General features: G+C 43.9%; 1 protein-coding gene across 1 annotated transcript in view; it reads right to left on the bottom strand.

Annotated features, from left to right (window-relative positions):
• The window catches only part of LOC104840287 (exocyst complex component 4-like), a 328,127-nt gene that overhangs the window by 57,365 nt on the left and 243,985 nt on the right, over positions 1-26,777 (bottom strand). The window contains exons 6-7 of the mRNA XM_010581112.1: positions 16,213-16,349; positions 9,052-9,207 (exon numbers count right to left, since the gene is read on the bottom strand). Coding sequence (XP_010579414.1) covers positions 9,052-9,207; positions 16,213-16,349 — 293 coding nt within the window. The remainder of the gene's footprint in view (positions 1-9,051; positions 9,208-16,212; positions 16,350-26,777) is intronic.

The following is a 26,777-nucleotide window of genomic DNA, read 5'->3' as shown; positions in this document are numbered from 1 at the left end:
TTAGACTGTCATATCCCACTGGCAACTGCATCAATCACTCAGAAAAGTAAGAAATGAAACATTTGGTGAATTTCTACCTTCATTAACATGGCTTTCCAACACAAAATGCCGTAGAAAAAGCACTTTTTTGGGAACCACGATTTGAGAGCTGTTAAATGAGGAGTCACTACCACGCCACTGCCCACAGCTGCGATTACAAATTCGGTTTTATCACGGGGACAACTCTTCTGCCTTCCCACATGCAAAGAGAAATGGTTTTGGCACCCCTTTGGATGGATACCCTGTGCATGAATAATACAGTGCTTTCAGTCAGGCTGGGAAAAATCTATACAATACAAAGCATGCTGTATTTCCTATTTTTGCTCCTGGGAGGAATACAAATAAGGTCTTCTATGGGAAGCTATACTCTGAAATGTTGTTGGGACCAATGCGATTCTGCCACTCGCTCTAAAACAACAGAAGTTTGTATCAAAAAGGCAGTAAATATATTTAATTGTTTTCTTTAATACCTATCCTTGACTGCAGAAACCCTAATTCACTCTTTCGCACAAACTGAAACCTATAATAGAGACAACCTTCAGCAAGTAACTCCCTTTTAGAAGATAACTTTAAAGAGTTCTGGTGGATTCCTGTGATTTCAATTTAAACCTGCTGTTAGCAAACGTCTCCCTGAAGCAAATTTTTGCTAGTGTTCTGGATGCCTGCTTGAGAGAATATTCACTACATGCCTTTCTTTGTCTTTATTAAATTTGCAAGGCTAAACATTTAACAGGAAGGATATAAAAAAGTAAATCAACTGAATATCCAACTTTAACTCTGCTTTTTTGAATACCTGCATTAAAATAGCATCTTCAGACCTTTGATTCCCATACAGCTTCTCAGCCAATAGTTGTCACATTTATATCTGTAAGTGTGTATATAAGACAGAGCCAGCACATACAAAGAGATCTGCAGTCATCTTCTGCATTTAATTTACGAATTTTTGATGGTTCAGCAGGTACCCTTAGTTTGAATTAACACAATTTTGAAAATTCAAATCCCATCCTACCTTACCCATGAAGTTTGCTTTGGACCTTGCCAAAGCTTCTGAGAACAATAAAAGATCCTACAACTTTTGGTGAGCACTCAAAGATGGAAATTTCCAGCCACAGAGTTGATATATTTTAGAAAGCGAGAAAACCTCATAACCAAGTGGTTCATAACAGAGTGTTTTACAAAACTGTAACAAAAGGCAACGCTCCACTCTCCTGCAATTAATTCAGCTGTGCATATACCCACGCTTAAGGTGGAGATTAATACTGCATATCAACTACACTGAGAATAAAGCAAGTCCAAGTGCCTTTTTTCACTGCCCAGCTGTTTCTTTGTGGGAACTCACTCTTCCTTATACCGATATCTGATGCCACACCGGTGCCACACCGCTTCATTGCCCTTTAGTCTCGGTTCCCATGGGATTTGTGTGCACTGCAACAGGGTTCACTCTTAAATCTCTGCTTTGTCAGAGCAGGCCAGCTGTGCTAGCTTAATCCTCGGATTAAGTAAGCACCTCATTTTGTTTCCCTTTGTTAAACCATCTTCATTTCTCTATTTTTTTTTTTTTACTTTCCAAACACAGCGACCAGCAGTGTGTCAGCTATAGATCCACGCTGGTCTCGTGGATACTGTATAGGATGCACAGCGCATCCTTGGCACAGTACCAGCAGGGACGGAAAAAAGCTGCTCTCCTGGTTCCCCAACGAAGTCTTCTGCAGGCAGACCGGCTTCCTCCTCCTCTCCTCCAGCAACCAAGAACAATGGTGATGCTTTTAAGGGATGAGCTGGTAATAAAATTAAACAACCTATTGAGCTAAACTGACTGGAAACAGAGGGACTGATGACAATATACGAGGCTTCCCCTCATCCATATTTCAGCATATACATGAGAGGACGGGAAACTCGTATGTGAGGGACGAAAGGCCAGGGAAGAGCATGTGTGATAAATCAAGATGACCCGTACTACGTTTAAGGCACTCTGACCGTGCCAGAGCAGGACTGAAAAGCAGCCAAGTGTCCACATCAATACTGCAGAACGAGGAAGGAGGTCTCTGATGTACCCTTGGCAGCAGCTTTATGTTCCCTTACTGCTCCTCTCCCTTTTCTCTGCCAAGAAATTAGTGTCAGTTATCCCTTTGGCAAATAATGCCGAGGAAACGGCTCGCTGGGAGGGTGTGTGGAGCTGCAGGAGGATGGGTGGACATCAAGCAAGCCCTTTGGGAAGCCCCCCAGGCACACGCTGACCCAACGAGGACCTCCTGTCCTTTCTCACACCCTCTCGACCGCAGACCTCAGAGGGATGCTTTCCATTGAGCATCGGATGCTTGCAGAGAAGCAACAAAATTAATTTAAACCGCAGGTAAGAGCAGCGGGCAGAGCTGCGGCTGTAGAGGAAATACCCTAAAAGTATCTATTAAAGCGTGAACAGGACAAAGATGCAAATGCTCTAGGAAGCTTGGTGTTGTACCAAAACCACATTCAATTGAACACCCATGAAAATGTTAATGAAGACAATTACTTGGTAAAAAGCTTGCCATATAGCAACCAAATATGCTACCTAATATAAAGCACTTAAAATACATATAGTATATATACATATATACAGTCTCAAAACATGATACACATTATAATGGAAAGATTATAATGATAGTATTTGTATCAGTTTCATTGCACCTTTGCAACTTCTTTTGGATCAGTAGATTTTTCTATGTATTTATGTCATAGAAATTTCTACAACCTCTTTGTTTTCTGTTCCTGCACTTGAGCCACAGAGTCAGCCCGGAGACTGTGCTTAAAAACTGTATATAGAAACTACCCAGGCAGACAGATCTCCCCTTGATTAATTCAGAGAAATACCTGTTATGTTCTTATTTATAAAGAAAGAGCGAAAAGGTGGTTTGTTGCCTCATCTTGCACCAGAATTTGTTCAACTATCATAAAGAAATCATGCAAGCACCAAAACAAATAACCCACGTGGGCTTTTTTCTGCAAAGGGAAGCCCTCTGAAATGATTTGCTGCTGCAAGAACAATAAAACCCAGCCCAGCCATCTTCCTGCAGAAGATGCCGTTTCACTTGTTTCAAAGATTCAGCACCTGAAGGTATTTTAAAAATTCAGCACATGAGAACATTTTTCGCAGCACATCCAAACAGCATTGTAGCCCTGATAAAAAGCTGCTGCAAAGGATCCTCAGTGGATATAAATTCACCCTGCCAACCTAAGGTATTCGGCTTCAAAGGACTGAAGTTCTAGCCCATCCTAAAAATGACCCAGATTTGAGGTTCATTGGGATTTGCAAAGCCTCGACAACAATTTGTGCATCTCTATTAAGGACCGGCGTGATTGGCGCCAGCGCTCCCTGGCAGCTCCAAATCTCTGCTGAGAGGTCGCAACACTGTCAAAAAGCAGACATCACTAATTGACAATTTTAAGCTGTAACATCACACGCCATCTTCTCGCTTAAATTTATTTGAATATTCTGGTCTTGTTAAGTTTATATTATACAATTTATCACAGCAGACAAGGAAGTGTCTTGGAGTATATTGTGTAGCTCTAATGATGCGATTTAGCGATATACAATCTTGTTAAAACAGGAGCTGTTATTAAATCTTTGTGGAGAAGCTGTATCTCCACATTTGTGCTCTGCCTTCCCCTCTACCCCTGCTACGCAGTTTAGGGGCACAGACATTACCCCAAAAAGTACGTTGGAAGAGCTGGGCATTGCTGCACTCATTTCAATAGACAATGCAATTTTTAGGATTAAGGAATCTGAAGTTGGGAGATTCTTCCTGGATTCAGGTTCAGAATATATGTAATCCTCAAAAAAACCCAAATCCAGCCCAAATCCTCCAAAACTTCTCTGTTTTCACGAGAGAAGCAAAGGCAGAAGGAAACTTCTCAGATATGGAGGTGCCCTGTGAAGATCCAGGTGCTTACTCAATTTTACACCTCTTGGATGACACTCCCAGTAGCAATAGGATTTAGTATCATTTGTGCTCATGATCAGGAACATTTTCCTGTAGGATCCAAAAAAGAGGTCTAGAAACCCATGTCATATGAAGGAGCAGCCTGTCATCAAATGGAAATGATTCACACCTATGGTACGCTCAGGTTCATAGTCCCAGTAGAGGGAAAAAAGGTCTACAGTCTGCTGCCAATCTTACAAATTTATCCTTTCACCCTTTAGAAGTATGGTGAATATAATAAATAGAGCCTGAGAAATTGGAGAGGGAGACCTTTTATTCTTGAGAGAAAGAGAAACAAGGAAAGACAGACAGAAAAGCTACAACTGAGAATGGGAGGGAGAGCTAAGAGGTAAAGAAGCGGAAAAGCCTTCCATAAACCATCAAGGCTTCAGAAAAGAACCACGGAGCAGGAGAAATACTAAGACAGCAAAAGAGAATAAAAATAACAGAAAGCTCCAAACCTAATACCACAAAAAACACCCACCAGACAGCAGATGGAACAACCTGAGATTTAGCTTTTGATGAAAACTTTGGCCAGTGCCTTCTGGCTGCCCAGAGAGGTGGAACAAGAGAAGACCACCCTACCCCAAGGTAGGACCTGAACTCCATGCTCCTGCCATCACAGCTCTCCCTTTGCACGAAGGGAAGGACTTGATGGTTCAATGCAACTTGTCCCAGCTCGTTCCCAATTCTGCTTTCCAGACTGTTTATTTACACAATGGGAAGTTTACAGCATGTTGATCCTTTTGGAAACAGCTGAAGTAATTCAAGCTGTGACCAGTCCTAGGAGCTCTGGACCAACCTCTTGAGTTTACTGCCCTGCTCTCTGGGGAAGAACTCAGGGGAGCCTTTCTAATCCACCGCTGTGTAAAATCACGCCTCAGACCACTAGCTCCTTTAACTCTGCATCTTACTCCCAGGGCTAAGCAAAGCTTTGCTTTTGGAGTAGAGATGTGCTCAATCCATCCACCATCAGCTGCGCGCACTCTGCCCCATGAAACGGAAAGGAAAGGAGATTTCATTCTCTGGAGGGTACCCCGGTGTCTTTGATGCTGTTGGATAGATGATGTGCTGTCCCAGGGCACAGGCGAGATGTGCTGCATGCCCCACGGGAGCTGAGGCAAGACAGTGGTTCCCAAGACAGTCCCAATATATATCCAAAACCGGAGAGTACCTTTATTGCTCCCATCATGTCTTCTGGAGGGACACCCTTTAGCCCATCCCTGCTCTCTTCCTTTATCCTGACATTTTTGTCTTGTCCAACAGTGACACATTTCCAAAGCAGACCCACATCTGCACGCAGGCTTGAGCTTTATGTTGGAAATACAGTCAGAGGATCAGCATTAACTAAACCGGGGGGAGAGAAGAGATCCTAGTAAGTAGCAGGGATAGTGTAACTCTTCTGACTAATGCCATTTGGATGAATTTGGTGAAGGATCTGCTATTGCACAGGTACCCTTCCATGTTGTATGAATATATATACCCCCCTCCTTTTGGTGTAGAGCAAGGAGGGATGAGCATTCTGAAGTGAACAGGAGAGGCAGGGGAAGAAGCAGCAGGCAGCTGGAGCACCCTGCAGTCAGGTTATCCTCATTAAAAAAAACAAAAGCAGTGAAAGGCAAAGTCATGTGGCACATGGAGACGCTGAGAAGTGTTTTTTTTAATTGCTCCATTAGGATTAGATTCTCAGGTTAAGGTTAAGTTCAGCGTTCAGGAGCTTGCTGGAATCAAAAGGTGAGAAGAAAATCACCATCCTCCTCCTAACACAGGTTTGGTATCTCAGATCTGCAACCAGAATAATCTGTGTTGTGGTAATCTTCAGACCAACGTGGGGTTTTTCCAGGCAAATCTGTTGCCCCGTGAATTGCCAGCACGCCTTCCTCAGCGCCCCGAAGACGTGGTTTCCCTCGGGTGCACAGCACCCTTGCCCCCTGCCCCTCCTTGTGCTGCAGGGCTGCACCGAAAACCAAGAATTTCTGCTGTAACTCGAGCGTGACCAGATCTAAAGTTCTTTTTACATCGCTTTTCCTCGTCAAAGGCAAACCTGGAAATGATACATCTTTGGGTTTTATCACCAACGTATCTGATTCAGTAATGAACTGAAGGCTAACCTTTATAAAGCGATAAGGGCAGCATATTTCACACTCACCCCGGTGCCAAATAGCCTTCAGAGCTTTAAAAACTAATTATACGAATAGAGGCATGACTTTTCTTTCCTTTCTCCCCTTGCCAAGTTCTGAGCTACTATAATATGCTCAATCAGGTCCCTTTGTCTGGCCAACCACACTGGAATATTAATGGGGAGATTCTGCTAGTATCTTACCCTGCCTTTTGACATCTATTCGCAAAAGAGATAGTGGCAGGTTAAGACAACAAAATCAATCACTGTCAACACAGATATGCATGAGGGTTTTTTTTTTTGCAAAGACATCGCGTTTGGATTCTTCTTTTTAATTAAAAAAATGAGTTACAGGAAACCTAGGGAGGGGGAGGGAAAGAAAACTGTGCACTGATATCTCATCCTGCCACAGTACAAAAACTGGTGGTAAACTTTCAGGACGCATTTAATTTAGCAACACTCATAAAGGGATGCTGCTGAGTAGTTCAAGCACTGCTGTCAGCCTTGTTTTATGTCCGAAAGGAACATGGTCCCATGTTTCATCAAGCGTAAACCTTCCTTTCCAGGAAAGGATGTTTAGTCCTGTCCCTGCTAACTGAGGAGAGGGGTCTGTGAACACAGGTGGGTATCTGTATATCAAGTTTTAAATATCTTGGATGGTTAAAATGAGAATGAAATGAGCTCTCCCAGGCTCTCTCGCCACAGCCACGACCCTAATAACCAAGGTATCCGCAGGACCCATTTCCCTTTGGCTCCCTTTTGCTGTGTTCAGGCAGTGATGGCTATGGCAAAATTATTCCCGATTCATCAGCAGCGCCAAGAGGAAGAGAAAGAAGCAACAGCAGTGAAGAAATCACATTCCTTTGTATTAGGAGAAAGTCTGCAAAAAGTCTGCTTAAATGGAAAGATGACAAAAAATTGGACAAGCAATTAATTTTATTTTGAAGCTTTCAGGAGAGATCTATTCAACCATGCACAGATTCTTGAGGAAGTTTATAAGCCATGTCGCTTACCATCAATGGCTAAAACTGGCCCCGACCAATTATTATCATTTAAATTAATGCTACAAGAGCATTCACACAGCACTCTGAGGAGCTGAAGCTTAATACATGATGCTCTGTGCAAACAGATACTAAGAAAAGATCTTTGTCCTAATGTTTAGGCTAAAAAAAGACACAGTACAGGAGCTTTTCCCAGTGAATTCCATGTAGATGACCTAATAGGCTTTCCACTCTAACACCTCCAATACAATTTCACAAAATACTTCAATTAATGAATAGTAAAATGGCAATATTGGAATAAAATGTTGGCACTGCTAGCATCAGACTGAGCTTGGCCATCAGATTTAGCCTGGCCGGGAATTTACACTAGCAGGTTACGCTCAGGCTGTAGTACCCAGCATTGCGTCCACGGGAGCTCTGGTGTCCCATGCTGACAGCGCACAAATCACAGTAAGAGCCAGGAGGGCATCCCAACACCTTTCTGTGCCAAGAACAAAGGATAAATGCGAAGGCAAAGATGGAGGCTAGGACTGAATCGATGAATCGCAAAAAACTCAGGGACTGCACAAAGACCTCATGGGCTCTTCATCCTCACTCTTCCAGTAACACTGAAGATTTTTTAAAACACTGGCAAAGCTGATTATCCCCACTGCAGTATGAGCAAACATTTCTGTGACTAGACATATTTTATACTCTTCATCGTTCCTCTCTTTAGACTGCATCATCTTTATGTTATTGTGCTTGCATTCAGTGAATAAGTAAAATGACAATCTGGGCAAATTAGACTTGTAATTTTCAACAGCTTCACTTATTCCTACAGTTTTATAGCCAAATGCCAATCAAGGAAGTGATGAATAGTGATGGGAATGTGCAGACAAGCTTTTTGACTCGCTGGAATGACAAAGAGGACCTGTTTCTTTGGGAAGCGTCAACAATTCAGAGACTAAGCCATTTACAGTGTGCAGGGAAAGGCAATCTGCCTACTTACAGGCTTTCACTTGCCTGAACAGGTAGAAACAATCTGGTTTGGGCACAGCAAGTTGCCTCTGAAAGAATCCCCTTTGGAAGTACACCAGTATTTTTCATTTTCACCAATTTCTTTTTTCATTTTTCATTTTCACCAATATTCTCCTAACATAGCTCCTGGTGTTGGGACAGAGGAGAAACACCACCAGGTCACGGCTCAAAAGGAGGACAGCTTTGGTGACAATGCCCGTTTTGGGAATTCCTGCCCAGTACAACCAGCTGGCCCCTCCATTAGGTCGCAGACTGCAGCTCTCTTCATTGCATGGGTGATAAGAGTAGCACCATCAACCAGGACAAGGAGCTGCCTGAATTAAAAGTAACCCTGTCTTTCCCTCCCCAGTCCCAGGCACTTTCCTGACTCGATTCACAAGCATGATTCTTCAAATAGCCTTGTTTGAACAACACAGAGAGCAGAAATGAGCAATAAGGGCAGGGAAGCAGCAAGCTGGCACTGCCACTGAAGTTCCTTACTGAACTATGGTCTCCCTCTCTTCTGGCCTTGTTGCGTGTGAGAAGCTCTGCTTTCTCCTTTCTCTTGAAGGATAAAGAGCTTCAGGATGGTTTATCTACCAATCCATCATACGACTGATAAGCAAACCCCAGAAACATCCCCCAAACAGGTCATTTCCTTAATAATTTCTCGATACCATCAACAGAACCAAATCCAGGCAACACACAGGAAGTTCTCAGTTCAGCAAAGCTGGTGCCTGGGATTAAAATAACCCGGCATAATGGCACGTGGACTCAAGTTTCATTACTCTACTTGAGGAAAGATCACATCCCAACCTCTTCTCACACCTGGGGACACAACAGCTATGCAAACACCATAATTATTTTGTTTCCAGCAAGTTTTACTGTTGTTGCTACTCTCCTTGAAACCCTTTTACAACTTCATAAAATATTTTACCTTATAAAGTCTTCTTCCTCCTCTCTCTTGGGTCTCAGTTGCTTGGGCTGAGCCATGTTGCTCCAGTTGGGCAGAGATTTCAGGAGCCTGCTAATATCGTCATCTTTAGCCCAGGATGCACTGATCACCAGCTTTTCATCCGACTGCACGATGCTCCTACGGGGAAAGCAGCAACAATCACATTAGTGCGAAGCAAATTGTACTTTTCACGCAATTCCGCAGATATTCGTTAAAATCCCTATCACATACAAAGGTGCATTAAGCATTAAGGAAGGGGTCTAAAGAGGAATTCAACAAAGCGCTCGTGTGGAAGGCACGGCAACACGGGTGGACAGAATACAAATTCTCTTAAACTCACAACTCTTGATGTACTTTGATAGAGTCCTTTAAGGGAAAAAGGGCCATGTTCTCCCCACCCTTGAAATCATTCAACCTGCAATCATTTACACAACCGGAGGAGGTCATTCTGTACTAGAAGAGAGAGAAGGTAGTTTCTCCATGGCTCATTTGTTCTCTGCAATCTCAATCAAGCTCGCCAGCCGCTGCTGATTGTGTTGTGACTGCAACGTGGAAACCTGCCCAGGAAGACCTGGGTGGAAGCCACCAGCTCACTGCACACCAGCTGGCCCAGCTTGGGGACCAGGTCTGAAGCAATGAAAGGAAATGAAGGGTCCGGGATCTTCTCTCCAGTCATCCAAAACATCTGATAATACAGATTTCAGCTAAATCGTATGTATGGGTGAAATCGACTCAAAGATCGCAGCATATTCCAATTATGAAGACTTTCCCTGTTTAATATTTTTGGCAGTGTAACTAATCTGAATTCCTCACTGGCAACTGCAGGAGACAAACAGGATGCTGTATTTGGAAAAGTCAATTAGGTGCCTATTTTTTGTGTTGGGATTGCTCATGAACAACCATCAGCATAGTCCTCGTCAACGTTTGCTACTTCACTGGCACACTGTGACTAGAGAGAGGAACATCTTCTGCCATTCTTGGGTTGGTCAGGAGACAGCAAGGATCTGGGATGTCTTTTGCTATCTCTTGGACAAGGCAAGTGGGAGTTAGGGTTCCTGGTGTTTCCTTCTAGATCCTATCACTGATTTCCTTCTCTGGTGAGCACCTGGAAGGCTCTTCTTCTAGGAGGTCCTTGCATGGTGACCAGTTGGACTGCTTCTCCAGCCCAAGAAGAAACATGTGCAACTTGTCCACATCACTCAAAGCAAAAGCATGGTGGTGACCTCTCCAATGGGCAGCAGCAGGATTTTTCCCTGCCCTCTGTAATGGGAACAGGGCAAACCCACCGAACAAGCAGCACAGCATGACTTGAGAAAGGAAGCATCTGAAAAGACAAGGTCTTAGAGGTCCTGTTCCTATCGAGAAGCTTAGCTGCAGGTTAACAATAGAATCAAGATCTCCCTTGTGCACCAAGAGATGGTGCAAAAATACAGAAAAGGCTCTGGGACGTGTGTTTCCCCTCAAACACCTACCACCCCTTTGCTCACGAGGCTACAAGACACTGAGAAATAATGCAGGTTTGCTGTGTCCTACAATGCAAGGGGTTGGACTGTAAATGCCAGGTAGATCTTTTTCTGTTACTGTCCCCCAGAAAAAACGGCTCCTCCGACATGGATGGAAACTTTGTGCATCAAAAAGATGCAGAGATTCAATACTGGGTCTGTCAGCCAAGAACTGGAGTTGCTGGGTGTTGCAGTAGGGACATATCTGTGCTGGCTCAGCCCACGTCAGCTCGATGTGGACCTTGCGGTGCCATTTACTCGGTTGCACACTTCTGGATCGAAGCTAGGATGTTGCATGGGGTAAAGAGATGCTCAGAGCTGTCACTAGCATTCAGGTGGTGATTTTGGGAAGGGTCATGCAAGATCACAATAGAGACCCTGTACATTTCTAAGGGGTTTATGTGGATTAACCGGCCTCATTTTACATTTCCTGAAAGGTATATATTGGTCAATAAATAGAAATAAAAGTAACAACACACTGACTATCTGTGTTTTGAAAAGGAAAACAGTGAAAAAGTCATTGAGATAGGAGCCAAGGCTGCTCTATCTTGAAACAGAGCAGATTACTTCTTTTCCCACCAGCATAGAGCAACTTATCACTCCTTTCACCTACCACCAAGAAAACAACCTCTGCTCCGTAAGTACACACAATTTGTGAAAATGAATTTGTCACATGCGCTTACATATATATTTTCCTTCACTTTAAATTTCATGTTCAATCTGCCACAGACAAAAGAATGAATTTTGTTTCCAGCCACAGAAGACCTCGGCGTCAAAATTTCAATTTGGCCTTCTGCTGCTGTTAGGAACTTGGTGTTTTTCCACTTACGAAAAAAGGGCTCTTTTTTTCAACCTGGTGAAATCTGAGGGGAAAAAAAAAGCTCCACCAGAATCTCTGACATCCAAGATAGAAAAACTGAATTCGATGATATCTGGCCATTTCTCTGCCAAGGCAAGACAACTGTTCCATTGAATATATTAGCCACTGCTTTGTCCTCTCCAGATTTAAATGACTAAAGTAATAGTCTCCTTCCCTTGGGAGTCTATTTCACAGTTGAACAAATCTAACTCTTGGACAAAAAAAAATAATCGTGATACTGTGCTCGTGTTTTATTTTACTCAATTTCATCCCATTACTCCCTGTTATTTCCCCTTACAGCAGCCTCGGCTCTCACCACTTTCACTATTTACTCTCTTCAGTTATTTACAGCCTTATCTTAGCCCTTGAGATGTCTACGAACGCAAGTCATCTTTGGGAGTCTTCTGATGGAGTTATACGGAGGACAGAGCTACCTCTCTGTTTTATGATCCTTATTATCTGCTGTCCTCAAATCCTATTGCTTTTTGGAGTGGGTTTTGGAGGAGGAGAGACTGGAAGATGTTTGGCTGCTATAGCAAGCTGCAAACTGAGCTTGATGTCCTTGCTTTTCTAGGGTCAGTTTTTTCCAAAAACCTAACCCACATGATTCCTGCTTTTCTCTCCTTTCAGCGATGTGGTACTCATGGGTCCACTGGAGCCCTAAGCCAAATTCTCCCTTGAAATCAATAGGGAGCTTCAAATTAATCGATGCTGGGACACTGCCACCACTACGTGGGTCCCTTGGAATTATGTCCCCATTCTTTCCCATGATTGCAACACCTTCTAATTTTTATTGACAGGTTGGTTTTACTCCAACCACCCCCTCATTAAGGAAGATGTTAAACAGGGTGGTGCATACCCCGATCTCCGTTAGACGCCCAGCTTTTCCCATCAATTACAGACTCCTTTTTCCCCACCTTTTCTTTCTAGTATCTCAGCCAGTTTTCAACCTCCGTAACTTCTATCAATGTCAATCTAATTCGGGTCCTCAAGTAAATTATCACAAGACAGGATGACATGTTTTAGTACAGCTCAAAACGCTTCCCTTCAAACACCCCCCCCTTCTCCCGAACTCCTATGTAATTTTTCCTGCTTCTGTAATAGGGTTACTTGCTACCACCAGTGCCATAATCAACTAATTAATTCACAGCTCAACGGGCCAAGGAAAATGCCATCTGTTTGTACCCAGCTCCCGGGAGCGGGTAGGGAATAGGTGTAACACTTACACAGGTGATGGCACATGGGTGAGGAGGGTTCACCCCTCCGCAGCTCGGTGGGTTTTATCCAGAAAACATCTGCTGGTGGTAATGGTCCCAGGTTTGCACCACTGCCGCCCTGAGCTGGGAATAGAGTGATGGGGTACACAGCTGGGGGGCCATGGTTTTTCATTAAGAAAACATCTGGGGGCCATAGGGGTTAATTGGACTCTGTTGCCCTGTGCCAAAGGTATTTGGAAATTATTTTTTTTCTCTTCACAGGGCCAAGGTGATGTTTCCATGCTGAGCCCTGCTCACACTGCTGAAGAGTTTAAAAGCGTGCTCAGCATCTGCCAGGTACCTAATGGCCTGTGGGAGACAGAACCCTGCCCCAAAAGAGTCAAAAGGGCAACTGGAAAACCAAAAAGTTAATGCAAGAAGGGGAAGAGGCCAGTAAGAAGCAGTAAACTGAGTAGCAAGAGCATTTCCTAGGGACTTGAGAAATCCCGTTTGACCACAGACCCCACACCTTGGATAAATACATCTGCTCCTCATTTCCTTATCAATAAAAAGGGGCTTAGTTTTATTTTGCCTGGCTGTAAAGCAGGACCTGTTAAATCCCCCCCCCCCCCGTAACATTTGGAGAGTTTTAGGTCCAGTCTTACCCCACCTAATTTTACAGATTCAGCTGAGCCAGTTCAGCCAGGAGGCTGGTCACCACAAGCAGCTCTTCACATGCCAATGAAGAGAGCTGGGCATCTCCAGAGAGTTTAGGCATTTTAATTAAGGCAAATCACTCTTTGGAAATGTCCATCTCTTTTTGCAGACTAAAGAGAGTTATTTGGGTGAGTGGTGCCTTTACTCAGACTCTTCTTATAGGTTGAAAAATGCACAAAAGGATGGCTGTTCAAGGGAGAGAGGATGAAGCTTGACAAGAAGGATGTAGACACACAGGACAGAGCTTAAACTTGGAAAACAAAATAAGAATCTGCAAATTCAGCATGAACATAACTAAACATGGGGCCAACTTCTGTAGAGAGACATGGAAAGAGATTGGTTTTAGTGCTCAAGACAGCAAACCTTGTCCGAGAAGGGTGTTGGCAAGAGATTAAAAAGAAAGACTCATGTTAAGGGTAGCTACCTTGAACCGGTCAGGTTTTTGCCTGTCCCCGTGATTCCTTCTATGGCCTTGCAGTATTTCCCAAAGCCTCATAAAAATGGTTTAACTATACAGGCTTAACTCAGGAGTACAGCTGCTTTCATAGAAATTTGCTGAAGAAGCCGCTAGACGTGGGCTGGACAAGACTTAAGAAAAGTACTGCCAACACAGCAGGAGGTTTTGTGGCTCTATCTCCCATTTCTGTTTTCATTTTAATACGCAACCCCTCATAAACCAGTCAGAAAACATAACTCACATTTGTAAACAGTTTGCGTCAAACTGAAATTGCACTTCTCACAAACATGTAATTTGCAGAAGACATCTCACCTACATCAGATTAAATACGCTTCCGAAATTCGTCATCAATTAAAACAAGAAAATCCATAGTTGCTACTTATATAAATGTCCAATCCATTCATATCCAGCCCTGTCAGGTTTTTTTTTTGCATTCACTAGAAAATCAGAGCCAAATGGAAATCAAACATGAAAAATCTCAGCTGTGCATTTCTTAGCGCTGACGTCCTGACAGAGCTATCTGTTCTGCAAAGGACTCCGAATAAAACAGTCTTGCTTTGAGGAGCCCGTATTTGAATACATTTCATCCACGTTTGCTCATACTCCCCTTCAAGAAACACATGCACATGGGGAACGAACGAATGCCATGTGCAAATCTTGCATAAACCATCTCTCTGGCTTCCCGAATTCTCACTATCTTGACATCTCAAGAACAGACACACACTCCCTTGCTCCGATAGCTTCGCCTGATCGTATTAGTACACAGCTCTAGGGAGTTTTCTCTGATTTTAAGCAGCTATAAATGATCCTTCCTCCACTAACTTTATCAACATGAGGATTTACCCATCTCAACCCCCCAGGGAAAACCCTGGTGCAAAGGGCAAGGCTGCGCGGAGCCGTACCGACGTGAGATCCCTGCAGAGGGCATAACGTCCCCGCGGATTGAACCGCTCGCCCTGGGAAAGGCGGGTAGCTGCTATATTCTTCTGCATCATTTGAAATGTATATAGATTTCTATTTCAGTCAGTCATTTGCTAGCAGCAAAACTGGAACATTTCCTGTTTTTCCTCCTGCTGTAATCAGGATATTGCCAAATTAGGGCTGTCCTAATTACTCCTCAGCAGGTGCCAAATCCAAGAATGGTATCAGCAAAGGAAGGAAGGAAGGACCTTTAAGTTCAAGCCAAAGAAATTACATCTATTGTCTGGCTCCAGTCAGTAAAGTTTCTTATAAAATACAAGCATTTTGGACAACGGCACACGAGTGGCTACCAATTTACACGAGCGCTCAGACAAAGTTTAGCCCACATATGTGCTCACTGATATTGTTGGCATTATTAATAATAATAATGAGCCTGTACGCAGCCGCTCGCCAGATGAAGCTTCTCCTGAATGAAATCAGGCAATAGGAAATAATTTCTTAATGCTCTTGGTCAGAAAACACAAGGGGCTTTTTCAGCTTCCCCTGCTATCGCCAGCCTCAATTAGCTATTAAAGGAGATTATGTATAGCAGCTATTATAGCCCACATTGCCGCAGCATCTTTAGTGTCCTTCAATGCAAGTATTTACCCCTGTGGTGCAGGGCACGCTCCTGGCCCCCCTCTCCAGGGAGGGCCATTTTACAGACGGGCAACTGGGATGTACAGAGAATAAGTTACTTATCAACGGTTACCCAGGAAATCTCTGATAAAGCAAATACCCGAAGGACTTAAACCGAACGACCCAGCATGGTAACTCTGTGCCCAGTGGGACTACGCTGTGTTCAGCTTCCGCGCCGTGGTGGGGAAGCAGTTAGAGGTGGATCACCTGAAAATGCTAATGAACAAAGACAGCCAAGGATAAAGCATTTGATGACCCCCTGAAAGAATAAGTTTACAGAAAGGGTTTGGGAAAGTTTCACAAAACCCAGCGTGTGTGTATTTATGTGGTGTGTTGTGGTTACTAATTCCATGTTGCTACGAGATGTGAATACTCAAATCTCAATATAATTAACTAAAATCTAGCTGAATCTCTTGGGAACACTCAAATGGAAGGATTTGACTTGTTTTACAAGAGAGCAATACCTATATACAGCTATTTATGCTAAAGATGATGCCTTATACTCTCCATCTCCAACCTGAGGTCACCTTTTGCCTGATTAAGAGAAAAACCGTGTGCTTTCTAAGCTCTACTACCACTGTCACCCACGTTTAAAGAGCGTAAACCGCAGTGTGATGTGGATAAAGTCACTGGGTAGCCAAGACTCTTCATATGCCAATGATCATTATTTCAGATTTTTTCCCCACCTAGAAAGATATATCCTTGACCATCCGAGCAGAGATGATGTCTAGAAGTAACTCCTGCCTACTCATGGTAAAACTGCAAAAGCCCACGAGCAGTATCTCCAGCATACATTGGTTTCCAAGCCTGTACCTGTAGGCAAGGGTGCAGGTGTCCTTGTACTCCTGGAGTTTCACACACACCATGTTGAGGAACTGATCCGAATAGGCGCTCAAGTCGTGCATCAGGTTCATTAGGTCTTGAACAGTCTTCTCCACAATTACCGTGCTCTGGAAAAGAAACAAAAGCAGAAGTATGAATAGCAGTTCAGCATATATCTTAATTTTAGCCTTCTCATGTTTTGCTAGTTAGAGTCACAGATGCAACTGTACAGCTGATGCTCCCCAATGCTGAGCAGATGCTGGAGCACTCCATTTCACCGAGTGACGTAAAGCAGAACAAATGAAAAAAAAGAAGAAACCGTGCAAGAGATGAAGAGGGGTGGCTTAGGGGTTTGAATATCAGGTCTGAAAGTTTGGATTTCTGAGCCAGTTGCTGAGGACCAGCGGAGTTCACCAGGTCTTTCCTTCACTAGATGAAACCTGAAAACCCAAAAGTGTGATTTTTAGAGGAACCAGGAACACACAGCTTCTCTGAGCTCTGCTTGGACTTGCAAACCCTGAGCATTTCAGCCTGACAAATACCTCTGGACTCACAGATTGCAGGCTACCCTAAAGACCAGGGATTTCACCCATCACTCCCATTCATACAAGCTGCATGTGTAGAGCATGAGCCTTCTGCTGGCCTCTGAGGTTTAGGTAGCACCTTGCAATCCTCTTGTTACCCCAAGCAGTGTACTACAATCATAGGAACAAGAGGGCAAATCTGCAAACCAAAAACGCTGCTCCACATCCCAAAGATGAGCAAGTTCGGACAGCCTGCAGAAGGTACCATATATCTGATAATGTCCAAGACTTAAACAGCTCTGTATGAATTTTGGGATTTCTGAGCTACCCCAAGGTGACTTGGCACAGTTTGTATTTGTAACACTGCCTGCTGTATTTAATTTGGTTGCTACAAACAAGACAGAAGGAAGGTTATCAAAGTCCCAGGTTGATATAAATTGAATTAATATTAGGCTCGGTAGAGCGAAGGGTTATTCATGAGCTATGTGCAAAGGCAAAGAAGGAGACTGAAGCATTTATGAACCCTGGTTCGTCTGAGAAATTCTGGACTCGAATGACATGGGGGGACCCCGGGGACATCGAGAGAGCTGCATCAAGGCTGAATTTAGCCCTTTTTCTGTGTTAATCAGGACGTGAAAAGGAGTTAGTGCCTCAGTTGTTTGCAGAGCAAAATCTCATCAAACCCCAAATCATCATCTCTGCCACATCTCCACAAGCCCAACTTCCATCTCTCTATTGATTTCCAGATTAAAGTGCGGCAGCATAGCCCTGATCCATAATCCTGCTCCTCCAGAGCAACCCCTGAGTGACAGGAATTGATTCTTCTCCTCTACCTGCCCCTGATTTGGTAAAAAAGCATCTGCAAACCTCATCCTGATTCAGAGCACACATGACTCCTTAGCATGTGGGGGTTTCAGTGAAGGCATAGTCACCGCCTGTGCTGTTCCTGATACATCCTTGGCTCACAACTGTACTTGGGAGGAAAAAAAAAACAACTTCTCTTTGGTTGCTCTTGTATCTTATTATGCTTTCTCTTAAGCAAATCACAGGAATTAACCAATCTTTCATATTGTAATTAGCAACAATTTGGGATTATTTTGTCCAAACAAAAATGTAGTCTGGTGTAGCTGCCTCTCAGATGCTCTTGTTTACATTGCTTCTCCTGTTATTACAAGTATCTGTATTTTAATAAATATTCAATCCCACCCTGGGCTTGATGCGCACGGAGGAGAACAACCAACCCTAAAGGACTTGCAACCCGGAGTCATCGCAAGCAAACGAAGCAGACAACTGCGTAGAGAAGCTGCAGCAGCCAGGGATGCTGTTTTCATACCGATGGGCTCCGAGGTGTGAGCACAGCTCATCAGCTGCAGGATTCAAACGTCGCCCAGGCTTTGTGCTATCCCTGCTTGGTGTGCCAGGCTGACCGCAGCAAGGGCAAAAGCGGCGTTTTAAGAATCTACCCAAATCCTACTAAAATGTGAGACCGATCTGGCACCTCTCCCTTGAGAGTGAACTCAAGCCTGTGCACGTTAGGCTGATAAATGCGGTGTGAAAATTACCTAGTAATTTGGGGAAATTAGATCCATTAGATCCACTGGTCCAGAGGTAGGGCATAGTCACGCCTTCATTGCATTTGGGCTGGTTAAGAAGCTGCTGTCCTTCAACCTTCAAGCACCAACGACCACAATCAGTGCAAGGCGGTTCAGCAGAGGTGCTTCACTTTGCACCTAGATGGCTTAAAGGTGCTCCCATGGCCAGCGTTTGTCTGTCAGCAGAGGAAAACACGACTCTCCAACCTGCTGACATGAGCCACGAGAACATCTCTGACTGCACAAATGGAAAATACAGAAGTTGCTGTGCAGCTTCAATCCAAATCCAAGTCTCCTTCTGGGGGCTGATCCTGATCCTTAGGGGTGTGGCACTAACGTTAACATTTATGCATAGGGAATTAAAAAAAAAAAATCCTTGCTAACTCATAGACTAGCATCATAGACTCATGGAATGGTTTGGGTTGGACGGGACCTTAAAGATCATCTAGTTCCAACCCCCCCTGCCATGGGCAGGGACGCCTTCCACTAGAGCAGGTTGCTCCAAGCCCCATCCAACCTGGCCTTGAACACATGTAGCAACCTGGTGGGTGGGATTTTCAGCAGAACCATGCTATCACCTGATCTCTCTTAGCTTACCAGGGGAAGGATCTGTCCTCCCAGGCATCCTCGTGTGATAGCAAACTTCATGGCTTTGACATGCAACCACACGAAGAGGAATCAAACCTGGTCTCGATCCACCCCATTTCTATTTTTTTAGGTAACTCAACATTTGAGCAAACAACTTAAAAATCCAAAGATTGTACATTAAAAGAGAAGGTATTGCTCGTTTCCACATAGTTTCTTCCACTTACTTTCTCCTCTCTACAACAGCATTACAATCAGAGCTAAGCTCCTGCCAGTATCTTGATTTTAGAATAAGATCTTTTGATTTAAAGGAAATACAAAGCTACTTGCATGATTTAAAAAAATAGAAGAAAGAAAAAAGGAGATTACCATATGAAAGAAGACAGTACCAGATATGTAATGGCCACTTTTCTGTAGTATTTTAACCTTTTCCAAAGCGATCCTGACACATCTGCATATGTCTCTGGGGACACTGTGTTTTAGGATGCATCAGGCCACGTTAATACCGCTGGATTCGTTAGCCGGGCCAGCGCAGGATCTTCTGAAACTCCGCGCGAGAAAATGAAAGGCAGCGCACGTATTATCAGAGAGTTACAATCCAGTTGCTTCTAACCCATCTGGATTCATTAACAGCAAATGGATATGATCAAAGCATAATTTTATGGCAAGACACTTCAATGAAGCCTTTTAAAAAAACCCACACTAACAAGGAAACTCATCCACAGAACAATATTCATCTCCTCACACCTGAAAACGCTGCGTGGTGCTGAATCCTAACATCACGCCGAGGGTATGATTCATTACTCCTACAGCACATCGGGGTGAAGGCTTTAAAAGAGTCTTAAGGCTACTAAAAATAAAAAGAAATTCCTTCTTACGACCTCCTGTCCATTAGCTACTGTTGAGGTAAGAGGATAAAACAGAGCAGCACCACTCATTATTAACACTGTGGGTTTTACCTTTAATGTATTTTGCAAACATTTATCATTATTCCTTGATATGGTCCTTATTCTCAGTTGTGCTGAAGCTTCAGATAACGTAAAGCAGCTCCAGGGCAGGTATAATTTCCACTCTGACCGGAGGGCTTTCACCAGCCCAGAGTGACGGAGAATAAGCAGACCCAGAGGTATTATTTCAATACTACCTTTGGGATTATTGTCTTGTGCAACCCCACCTAAGTTTTTAAAATGACTGAATTCCTCTACAGCAAGAGGGCACTCGATGTAAAACGATGCAGCTGGAGGAACGTTTTTAAGGGTCCCTTAAAATGCAGTTTCAGTACAATAAAGCTGGTTCCCAAACAATTCCCCGACACGCAGAAGTTCAAAACAACAGGTCAAGCCCACACAAACCTTCAGGTTTTCAATCTGTCATTTTGTTTTCTCTAACTTCTTGGCGAGAAGCACTTAGATTAGAGGAACAATCTCCACCCTAAATATTTTTTTCTGCAGAAATCACAGCTTCTCCCATGCCCGTTCACTTGCTTCATTTTCCTGGGGTGAGAAGGCAAGGATGGGAATGTACCTGTGCAGGGATGTCTTCACCACGTGACGGGCTCTTGAAAATGCAGCAGATGGAGGAAGAGACCTTGGCACTGGAAAGGTTGTCGATTATTAGTATATTATTGCCCGTCACTTAAAAATCTCCTGGAGATGCCTTGGCAGAGGAAGGCACCAGATGAGTGCAGGACGTGGCTGACTTAAAGGAAAAAAAAAAAAAGCCTAATCTAATTTTTAAGCTGGAGTTTAGCTGACACCCCACAATTTTAAAAGTACTGCACACAGCATGGCTGTAATTAAAGGCAGGACAGGAGAGACGAAAGGTTTTCAAACCTCTTTGAGCTCAGTGCTGACCCACAGCTCTGGGTTTGGGACCCTTTCCAAAGGACACCGGTGGTTAAGTCTCACACTGACACCTTGACACGCAACATTTATTCATGCATTTTCTTGTTGTATTTTTCTTTTTAATTACAGCTTCTGAGCTGCCCCCCAAAATGTTAAATTCGCAGCATCTGCCTTTCCAAAGCATCATTCGTCCTCCTTTCCCGGCACTGCGAAGGTGTATTCAGCAGAGGGCTCCAGTGACCCATGCTGGGGCACTACTCTTTGGGCAAGAGCCGCAAATATATAAATCATCATGAAGCCTTCGCCTGCCCCAGCAGAAATGCATCATCCATACAGATTTGTTCCGCTTGATGCAGCCTCACCTGTCTTGGGTGCCGTGTGCCGTGGCATCATCCATTACGGTGACAAACTTCCCCAAGAATTGCTCCGGTTCCTCCGGTGGAGGTGGGGTGCGGAGTTGGGGGCTGCACTTGGAAACTGGGTGGTTGTGGTTTAGGAGACTGTGGAGTGTCTGCTTTCCTGCTGGGAAGGCTGGCATTGCTTTCTTGGAGTAACCTGTGGGTGTTAGGCTGATTCCTCACTCTGCGATGAGCTGCAGAAATGAGCTCGCGGAGGTTTCTGGACAGGTTGGGATGGATGCAACGAAGCCGATGCCCACGCAGTGAAAGCCAGCTCTGGATCTGTCTGAACGCCAGCAAAGCATGGGGTGACCTCCCGGCATCTCCAAATCTCTTCGCAGGCAGCTGCCAAACTGCTGCCCGCGCCGTCCCCAACGCAAGCGTTCAAATAACAGAGGAGGTTTAGGCAATATCCTAAGGGCACCTGGGATGTTGTCTGATTTTTTTTTTCTGTCTTTCTGCTCAGCGGCTCCATCTCATCTGCTTCCAGACTGGAAGCTGCTGGGCCTGAAACAGGGCCAGAGGCTGCCCAGCGTTTCCCTCGGCACCGCAGCGCCCGCGGGAGTGCAAATGGGATGAAAACTCTTGAAACCCAGCTCACCAGCGCTGCGCTTGGGTATCACGACGGCGTAATGCCACCGGATGCAATGAGATATAATGGGGCTGTGAATACAGGACTGAGCGCGATATCCTCTTAGGTATTGGCCTGGCATACAGAGTTCTGCATAAAAATGTGCAATTCCCCAAATACTATATGGGATCTGGTGTCTAGGATCCAGGATCTGGGGTTAATTTCTTTATGATATTATCCAGTACTTAAAGGGCAGCTGCAAAGAGGACGGAGGGTCTGTCTTCACTAGGAGCCCCGCGGAGAAGACAAGGGGCAATGGGTACAAGTTGCACCAGTGGAAGTTTCATCTCAAAATAAGAAAGACATTTTTTACAGTGAGAACAATCATTCGCTGGAATAACCTCCCCAGGGACGTGGTGGAGTCCCCATCGCTGGAGGGTTTCAAGATGCGACTGGAAAGGGGGCTGGGTATCTCCTCTCGGCTCCCCTTCCCGTGACAGGTTGGACCACTCGATCTTTTCAGGTCCCTCCCAACCTGGGCTGTTCTCATTCTATGACTCATTAATATTATGATTCATTTTATTAGGACATTTTATAGAGACTAACGGGCTTTCAGCAGCTGCGGGAGATTTGCCAAAGTCCCACCGAAGGCAATCAGCTCTAAATAGGAAACCCACCCTGCCCGAGCTCCCTCCTCATCCCATGCCCCCACCCGCCATCTCGCCTCCCCCTGCGCTCTGACCCGCGATGCTCCGCAGCATTAGGCTGCCAGTTGCAATTTGGTTATTCTGCTCTCAATTAATAACGGTTTGTTACTCGGCAGGCGGGTGAAACGGAGCTCTGCAGCGATCTCCCAGCATGTGCTTTGCTTTACCGGTGCTTTGCTTTAGCTGTTGAGCTGCTTAAATACCTGGACAGGCTCTTGTGAGCTGATAAATATCAAGCGCTGTCAGCGCCTTGAAGGGCAATGGGAGATGGAGATAAAAACCACAAATGTGTTTACTCCTTTTGCCCAAATTCCAGCCGTTTAACAAATATCTTCCGAGGCCACTGAAATAACTATTCTCTCATCTCATTAGATGATATTACATGTTGGCAGAACAGAGCTGGAGATGGAAATCATTCAAAACTGAAAACCAGGAGCTGGGGACCCAGTTTTCCCTGAAATTGCTATAAGCTGGCTGCTTAAACCTACCTGATGTCTAAAAAATAGCCAACGTAAGCCCTGTGGCCGGGGGAGCGGGCACGGGCTGGGCAGGAGAGCTGGGTGCTGCCCCAGCTCCAGCATTGCCGTGGGGAGCCGACCTGCACCCCTGTTTCAGTGTATCAGTGCTGTGGTCACCCCCACTAAAACAGAAGGAAAAAACCAACCCCAAACCAACTATAATACTTTTTTTTTAGCTAGCAAAGGAACGATGATAGTCTAAATTGTCTGTTTTACTGATTAGTGGTTATTTCACACTGAGTGATAAGGGGGCTTTTCAATTTGTTTTCTTCTCTGGCACATCCAGGGTTTACAAAGGGCTGGAGTTTTTAGTATGTATCAATTCAAATACGTGTTTAAATGCAAAAACTCTTTTTACGGTCTCAAAATCTGATAGCCTGCTTTTCTCATACAGCATTTTTTTCAGCAAAATTCATTATTCCGGTATCAGTTCTGCAGAATCCTGCCTGTTACTATGGTTATACTACATCCTACTACAACTTTGCTTCTCAAATGCTCCTGACTCCGAGAGATTTTTTTTTTTTTTTTTTAAACTATAACTCTGCCCGTTTCACTGCAGGTGATATTTTTCTTTTTATAGGCTTTATTCTGAAAGGTCCTGAGTGCCTTCATCCCCACAGATGTGAATGGGAGCCCAGGATACGTTGTTTCTCTCTCACCTTTAAATATGATGCTGCAGCAGCCAAATGAGTGCACAAACAAGGTCTTGGATAGCTCTTATTTACCTGGCACTGTGCGATCCAGAAAACATTTGCTCCAGTGAACTAGAATATTGATGAAGAGCAAAATGTACATTTTCTTAAAAAAATGGAGAACATGTACCGTAAAATCTGCTTATTACTGTATTACCTTTGACCATGCAGAAGAACTGTTTTCTTCCTATAAACACTATATTCATTATTTAGGATTTCAGAGTCCATGATTTGAACACACGAGCCTCTATTATACACAAAGTTAACATCAACTGTGTCCAACCCTGCTGAAGTCCAGTAAGTGCGCAATCAGTCACAACTATTTAAAGCACAGAAAGAGGAGTCTGCCATGAGTATTTTCAAACTGTGCTCTGCAACAATTTAAAAAAAAGGTAAGTGATACTCATCGGCTCTGCAATTTGAGCAAAAAGCCCACACAGTCTAAAAGCGCATGTACCTTTTCTGCAATATGTGAGGCCAAATCCCAAAGCCAGGGAAGACTGCAGACGAGCCACAAGGACCATGGGTATGGCTGGATGGGATTTTTCACCATATTCTTTGTCCAAATTTGAGACAGGCTTGTGCTCCAGATTGTGCTTCACAGCAAAGACAAGTTTTCTTAGAAAGATTTCCCCAATTTCTAATTAAACTGAGTCCCTTCTTACAGCATCGTAGATCAGAATCGGCCAACATCGACCTTCGTACTTTCTCACGTCATGTAGGACATGGACTTAACATCTGAGTTGCAATTCAGCTCCTCTTCACTATCCTTAGTGACCACTGTAGATTGATGCTCAATCACGCCTGAGACTACAGCTCATTTGTCCCACCAGAAACCAATTTTGTCATCTTCAAGACAGAACAATGTGACTAGATAACCACATATGAAAAGCTTTTTCCAACGAGAAATGCTCTGCTCAGCTGCCTGCTCTACGTAGCCTGGATGAACTGGACTTGATGGTTATCATGACACTTCTCCTGTTCAGACATTTGCATAGAAAAAGGAAAAAACCCTTTTCTTTTTGACCTCCTGAATGCCTATGACATTAGAATATTTTTCAAGCTCCTTATTTATTTTATTTAAGCCTTCTAAGCCAGCCATAACGAGATTCAGCAGATGGGAGCTGAAGCTGGATCATACCAGAGCAGAAATGAGCTACATGTTTTTTAACAGTGAAGGTAATTAACCACACGAACAGCTTGCGTGTGCTGGATTCTCCATCTCTGCAAGGCTCTAAATCAAGCACAGGTGCTTTTCTGAAAGACAAGCTACATTCAAACCGGAGTTACGGACTTGATGAAGAAACTACTGCGTGAACTTCTATGGCTGATCAAATACTGGAGATCAGATGCATTTATTCTGATTTTGAGCTCAAATACATTTAATGGCAAAAGATGCCTAAGGTATGCTCAAAAACAACTAGCCAAACAAAACCACCTTGCCATCCCAGAAGCTCTGACACAGAAATATCTAAAAGCAGTGGCATTTTCTTCTCTAGAACAAGCACTGCAAATCTATACCCCAAAAAGACACCGTAACTATTCAAATCTCCTAAATTCCCCACAAAACAGGAATTCTCGGTACATCAACACTTAGCCAGTGCTCAGGAGCTTGCCAGCAAGCCAAAAAAAGGATTGGATCCAGTGGGTCCATCCTGCTGGAGATGGACCACCAGCAGAAGCCACTGAGCATCCCCTGCCAAGGTGTTTCTCACCTCTGGAAACGCCGCTGTAAATCACAGCCACAGGACTAGAAGTATCTGCTTGAGGAGACATCTTTCGATAGTCTTCAAAGAAACAAACGCGCATCCCTGATACCAAGCAGGCTGTTAACTCAGCATTGTTACAAGCTTAAAAAGCAGGAAATATAGAAGGTAACACTTGGATAAGGATTTTTGTCCATTTATTCCCATTGGACGCCCACGCATGCAGCACAGGAGACTAGCAGGGAAGGAAAAATTAGGTTGCGCACAGGGGCGAGTTTGTGACAGTGAAATCTTCCAACCTTTAGATTACTCTCCCATCAGAGGTACCTGCACTTGAGACATTTAAATCTTCACTGAATGATACAGTAGTAACTGCATAATAAGGAATACTGCTGCTTTGGCAGGGAGATGGACTGGATAACTTAATAGGTCTTTTGTATCTCTCACTCCTCTGGTCCTGCTGAGTTCTGTAGCTATTATTAAAGGCATTTTTTAAGGTATTTTAATTTACTTCTCTAAATGGATTTCCATCCATTCACTCCCACCAAGTGAATGTTGTCAGGGACATTAGCACTATGATAAAATAGCTGTAGCTTCATGCTGTTTTTAATGTGTTACATACACAAGAAAAGTCATTAGCTCTTACCCTTTAATATACCCTCTTTACTGCTGCATAACTGTTTATCACTCAAAAGTGCCAGGCACAGGCCACGCTCTTCCTTTATTAATCAATATACATTTGCGCAAGGCTGCAATGAAAAGGAATAACCACCAGTTATTTCAAGCATGGTTTGTACTGCAGGAGCTGAAAAGCTTGTCCCTGACGTTTTCAGCCCCCCTGAATATTCCCAGAAGTGGTCGTCTTAGGATTTTACACAACTCTCCCAATTACAGGTAAACTCATGGCAAGGTGACGATTTATTTCTTATGTAGTGAGTGGTAGGTTTTTTCCTCCTTTGTAATATCCGCTCTAGAACATCATTAGCAGTTGCGACACAATACAAATTGAACATAGACCACAAAATTAATGATGCTCAGAAGCAGGTCATCAATTTTGGAAGCAGAGTGAACCTCATTTTTTAATAAATGTTTTTATATTGCTAGCCCAGTGTGGAGAATGAGACCCATCTGTATTATTTTTATGAATACTCTATGTGCTCCAAGGTCTATTTTCTTCAGTCTCAGAGCCCCAGCATTTATAGCATACTTACCTATTAAAAATTTCTTGCTAGAGAGAGGGCATACACATGCCCCATGTGGAGGAGAGATGCTCCTGGAAAGACACAGCGACCACAACAAGGGCAGCTGGCTGATGAAAAAACAAAAGTAGTCGGAAAAAATAGATGGAGAACGGCTTAGCAGGACTGAGCCCCAAAAGAAGATGATATTGTGCCCCTGGATTTATGCTGTCTATGTGGA

The sequence above is a fragment of the Haliaeetus leucocephalus genome, unplaced genomic scaffold (assembly GCF_000737465.1).
Source record: "Haliaeetus leucocephalus isolate CR32 unplaced genomic scaffold, Haliaeetus_leucocephalus-4.0 Scaffold751, whole genome shotgun sequence".
Lineage (NCBI taxonomy): Eukaryota > Metazoa > Chordata > Aves > Accipitriformes > Accipitridae > Haliaeetus > Haliaeetus leucocephalus.
Note: the sequence above shows the minus strand (reverse complement) of the source record. Positions and strands in the feature narration are given on the sequence as shown.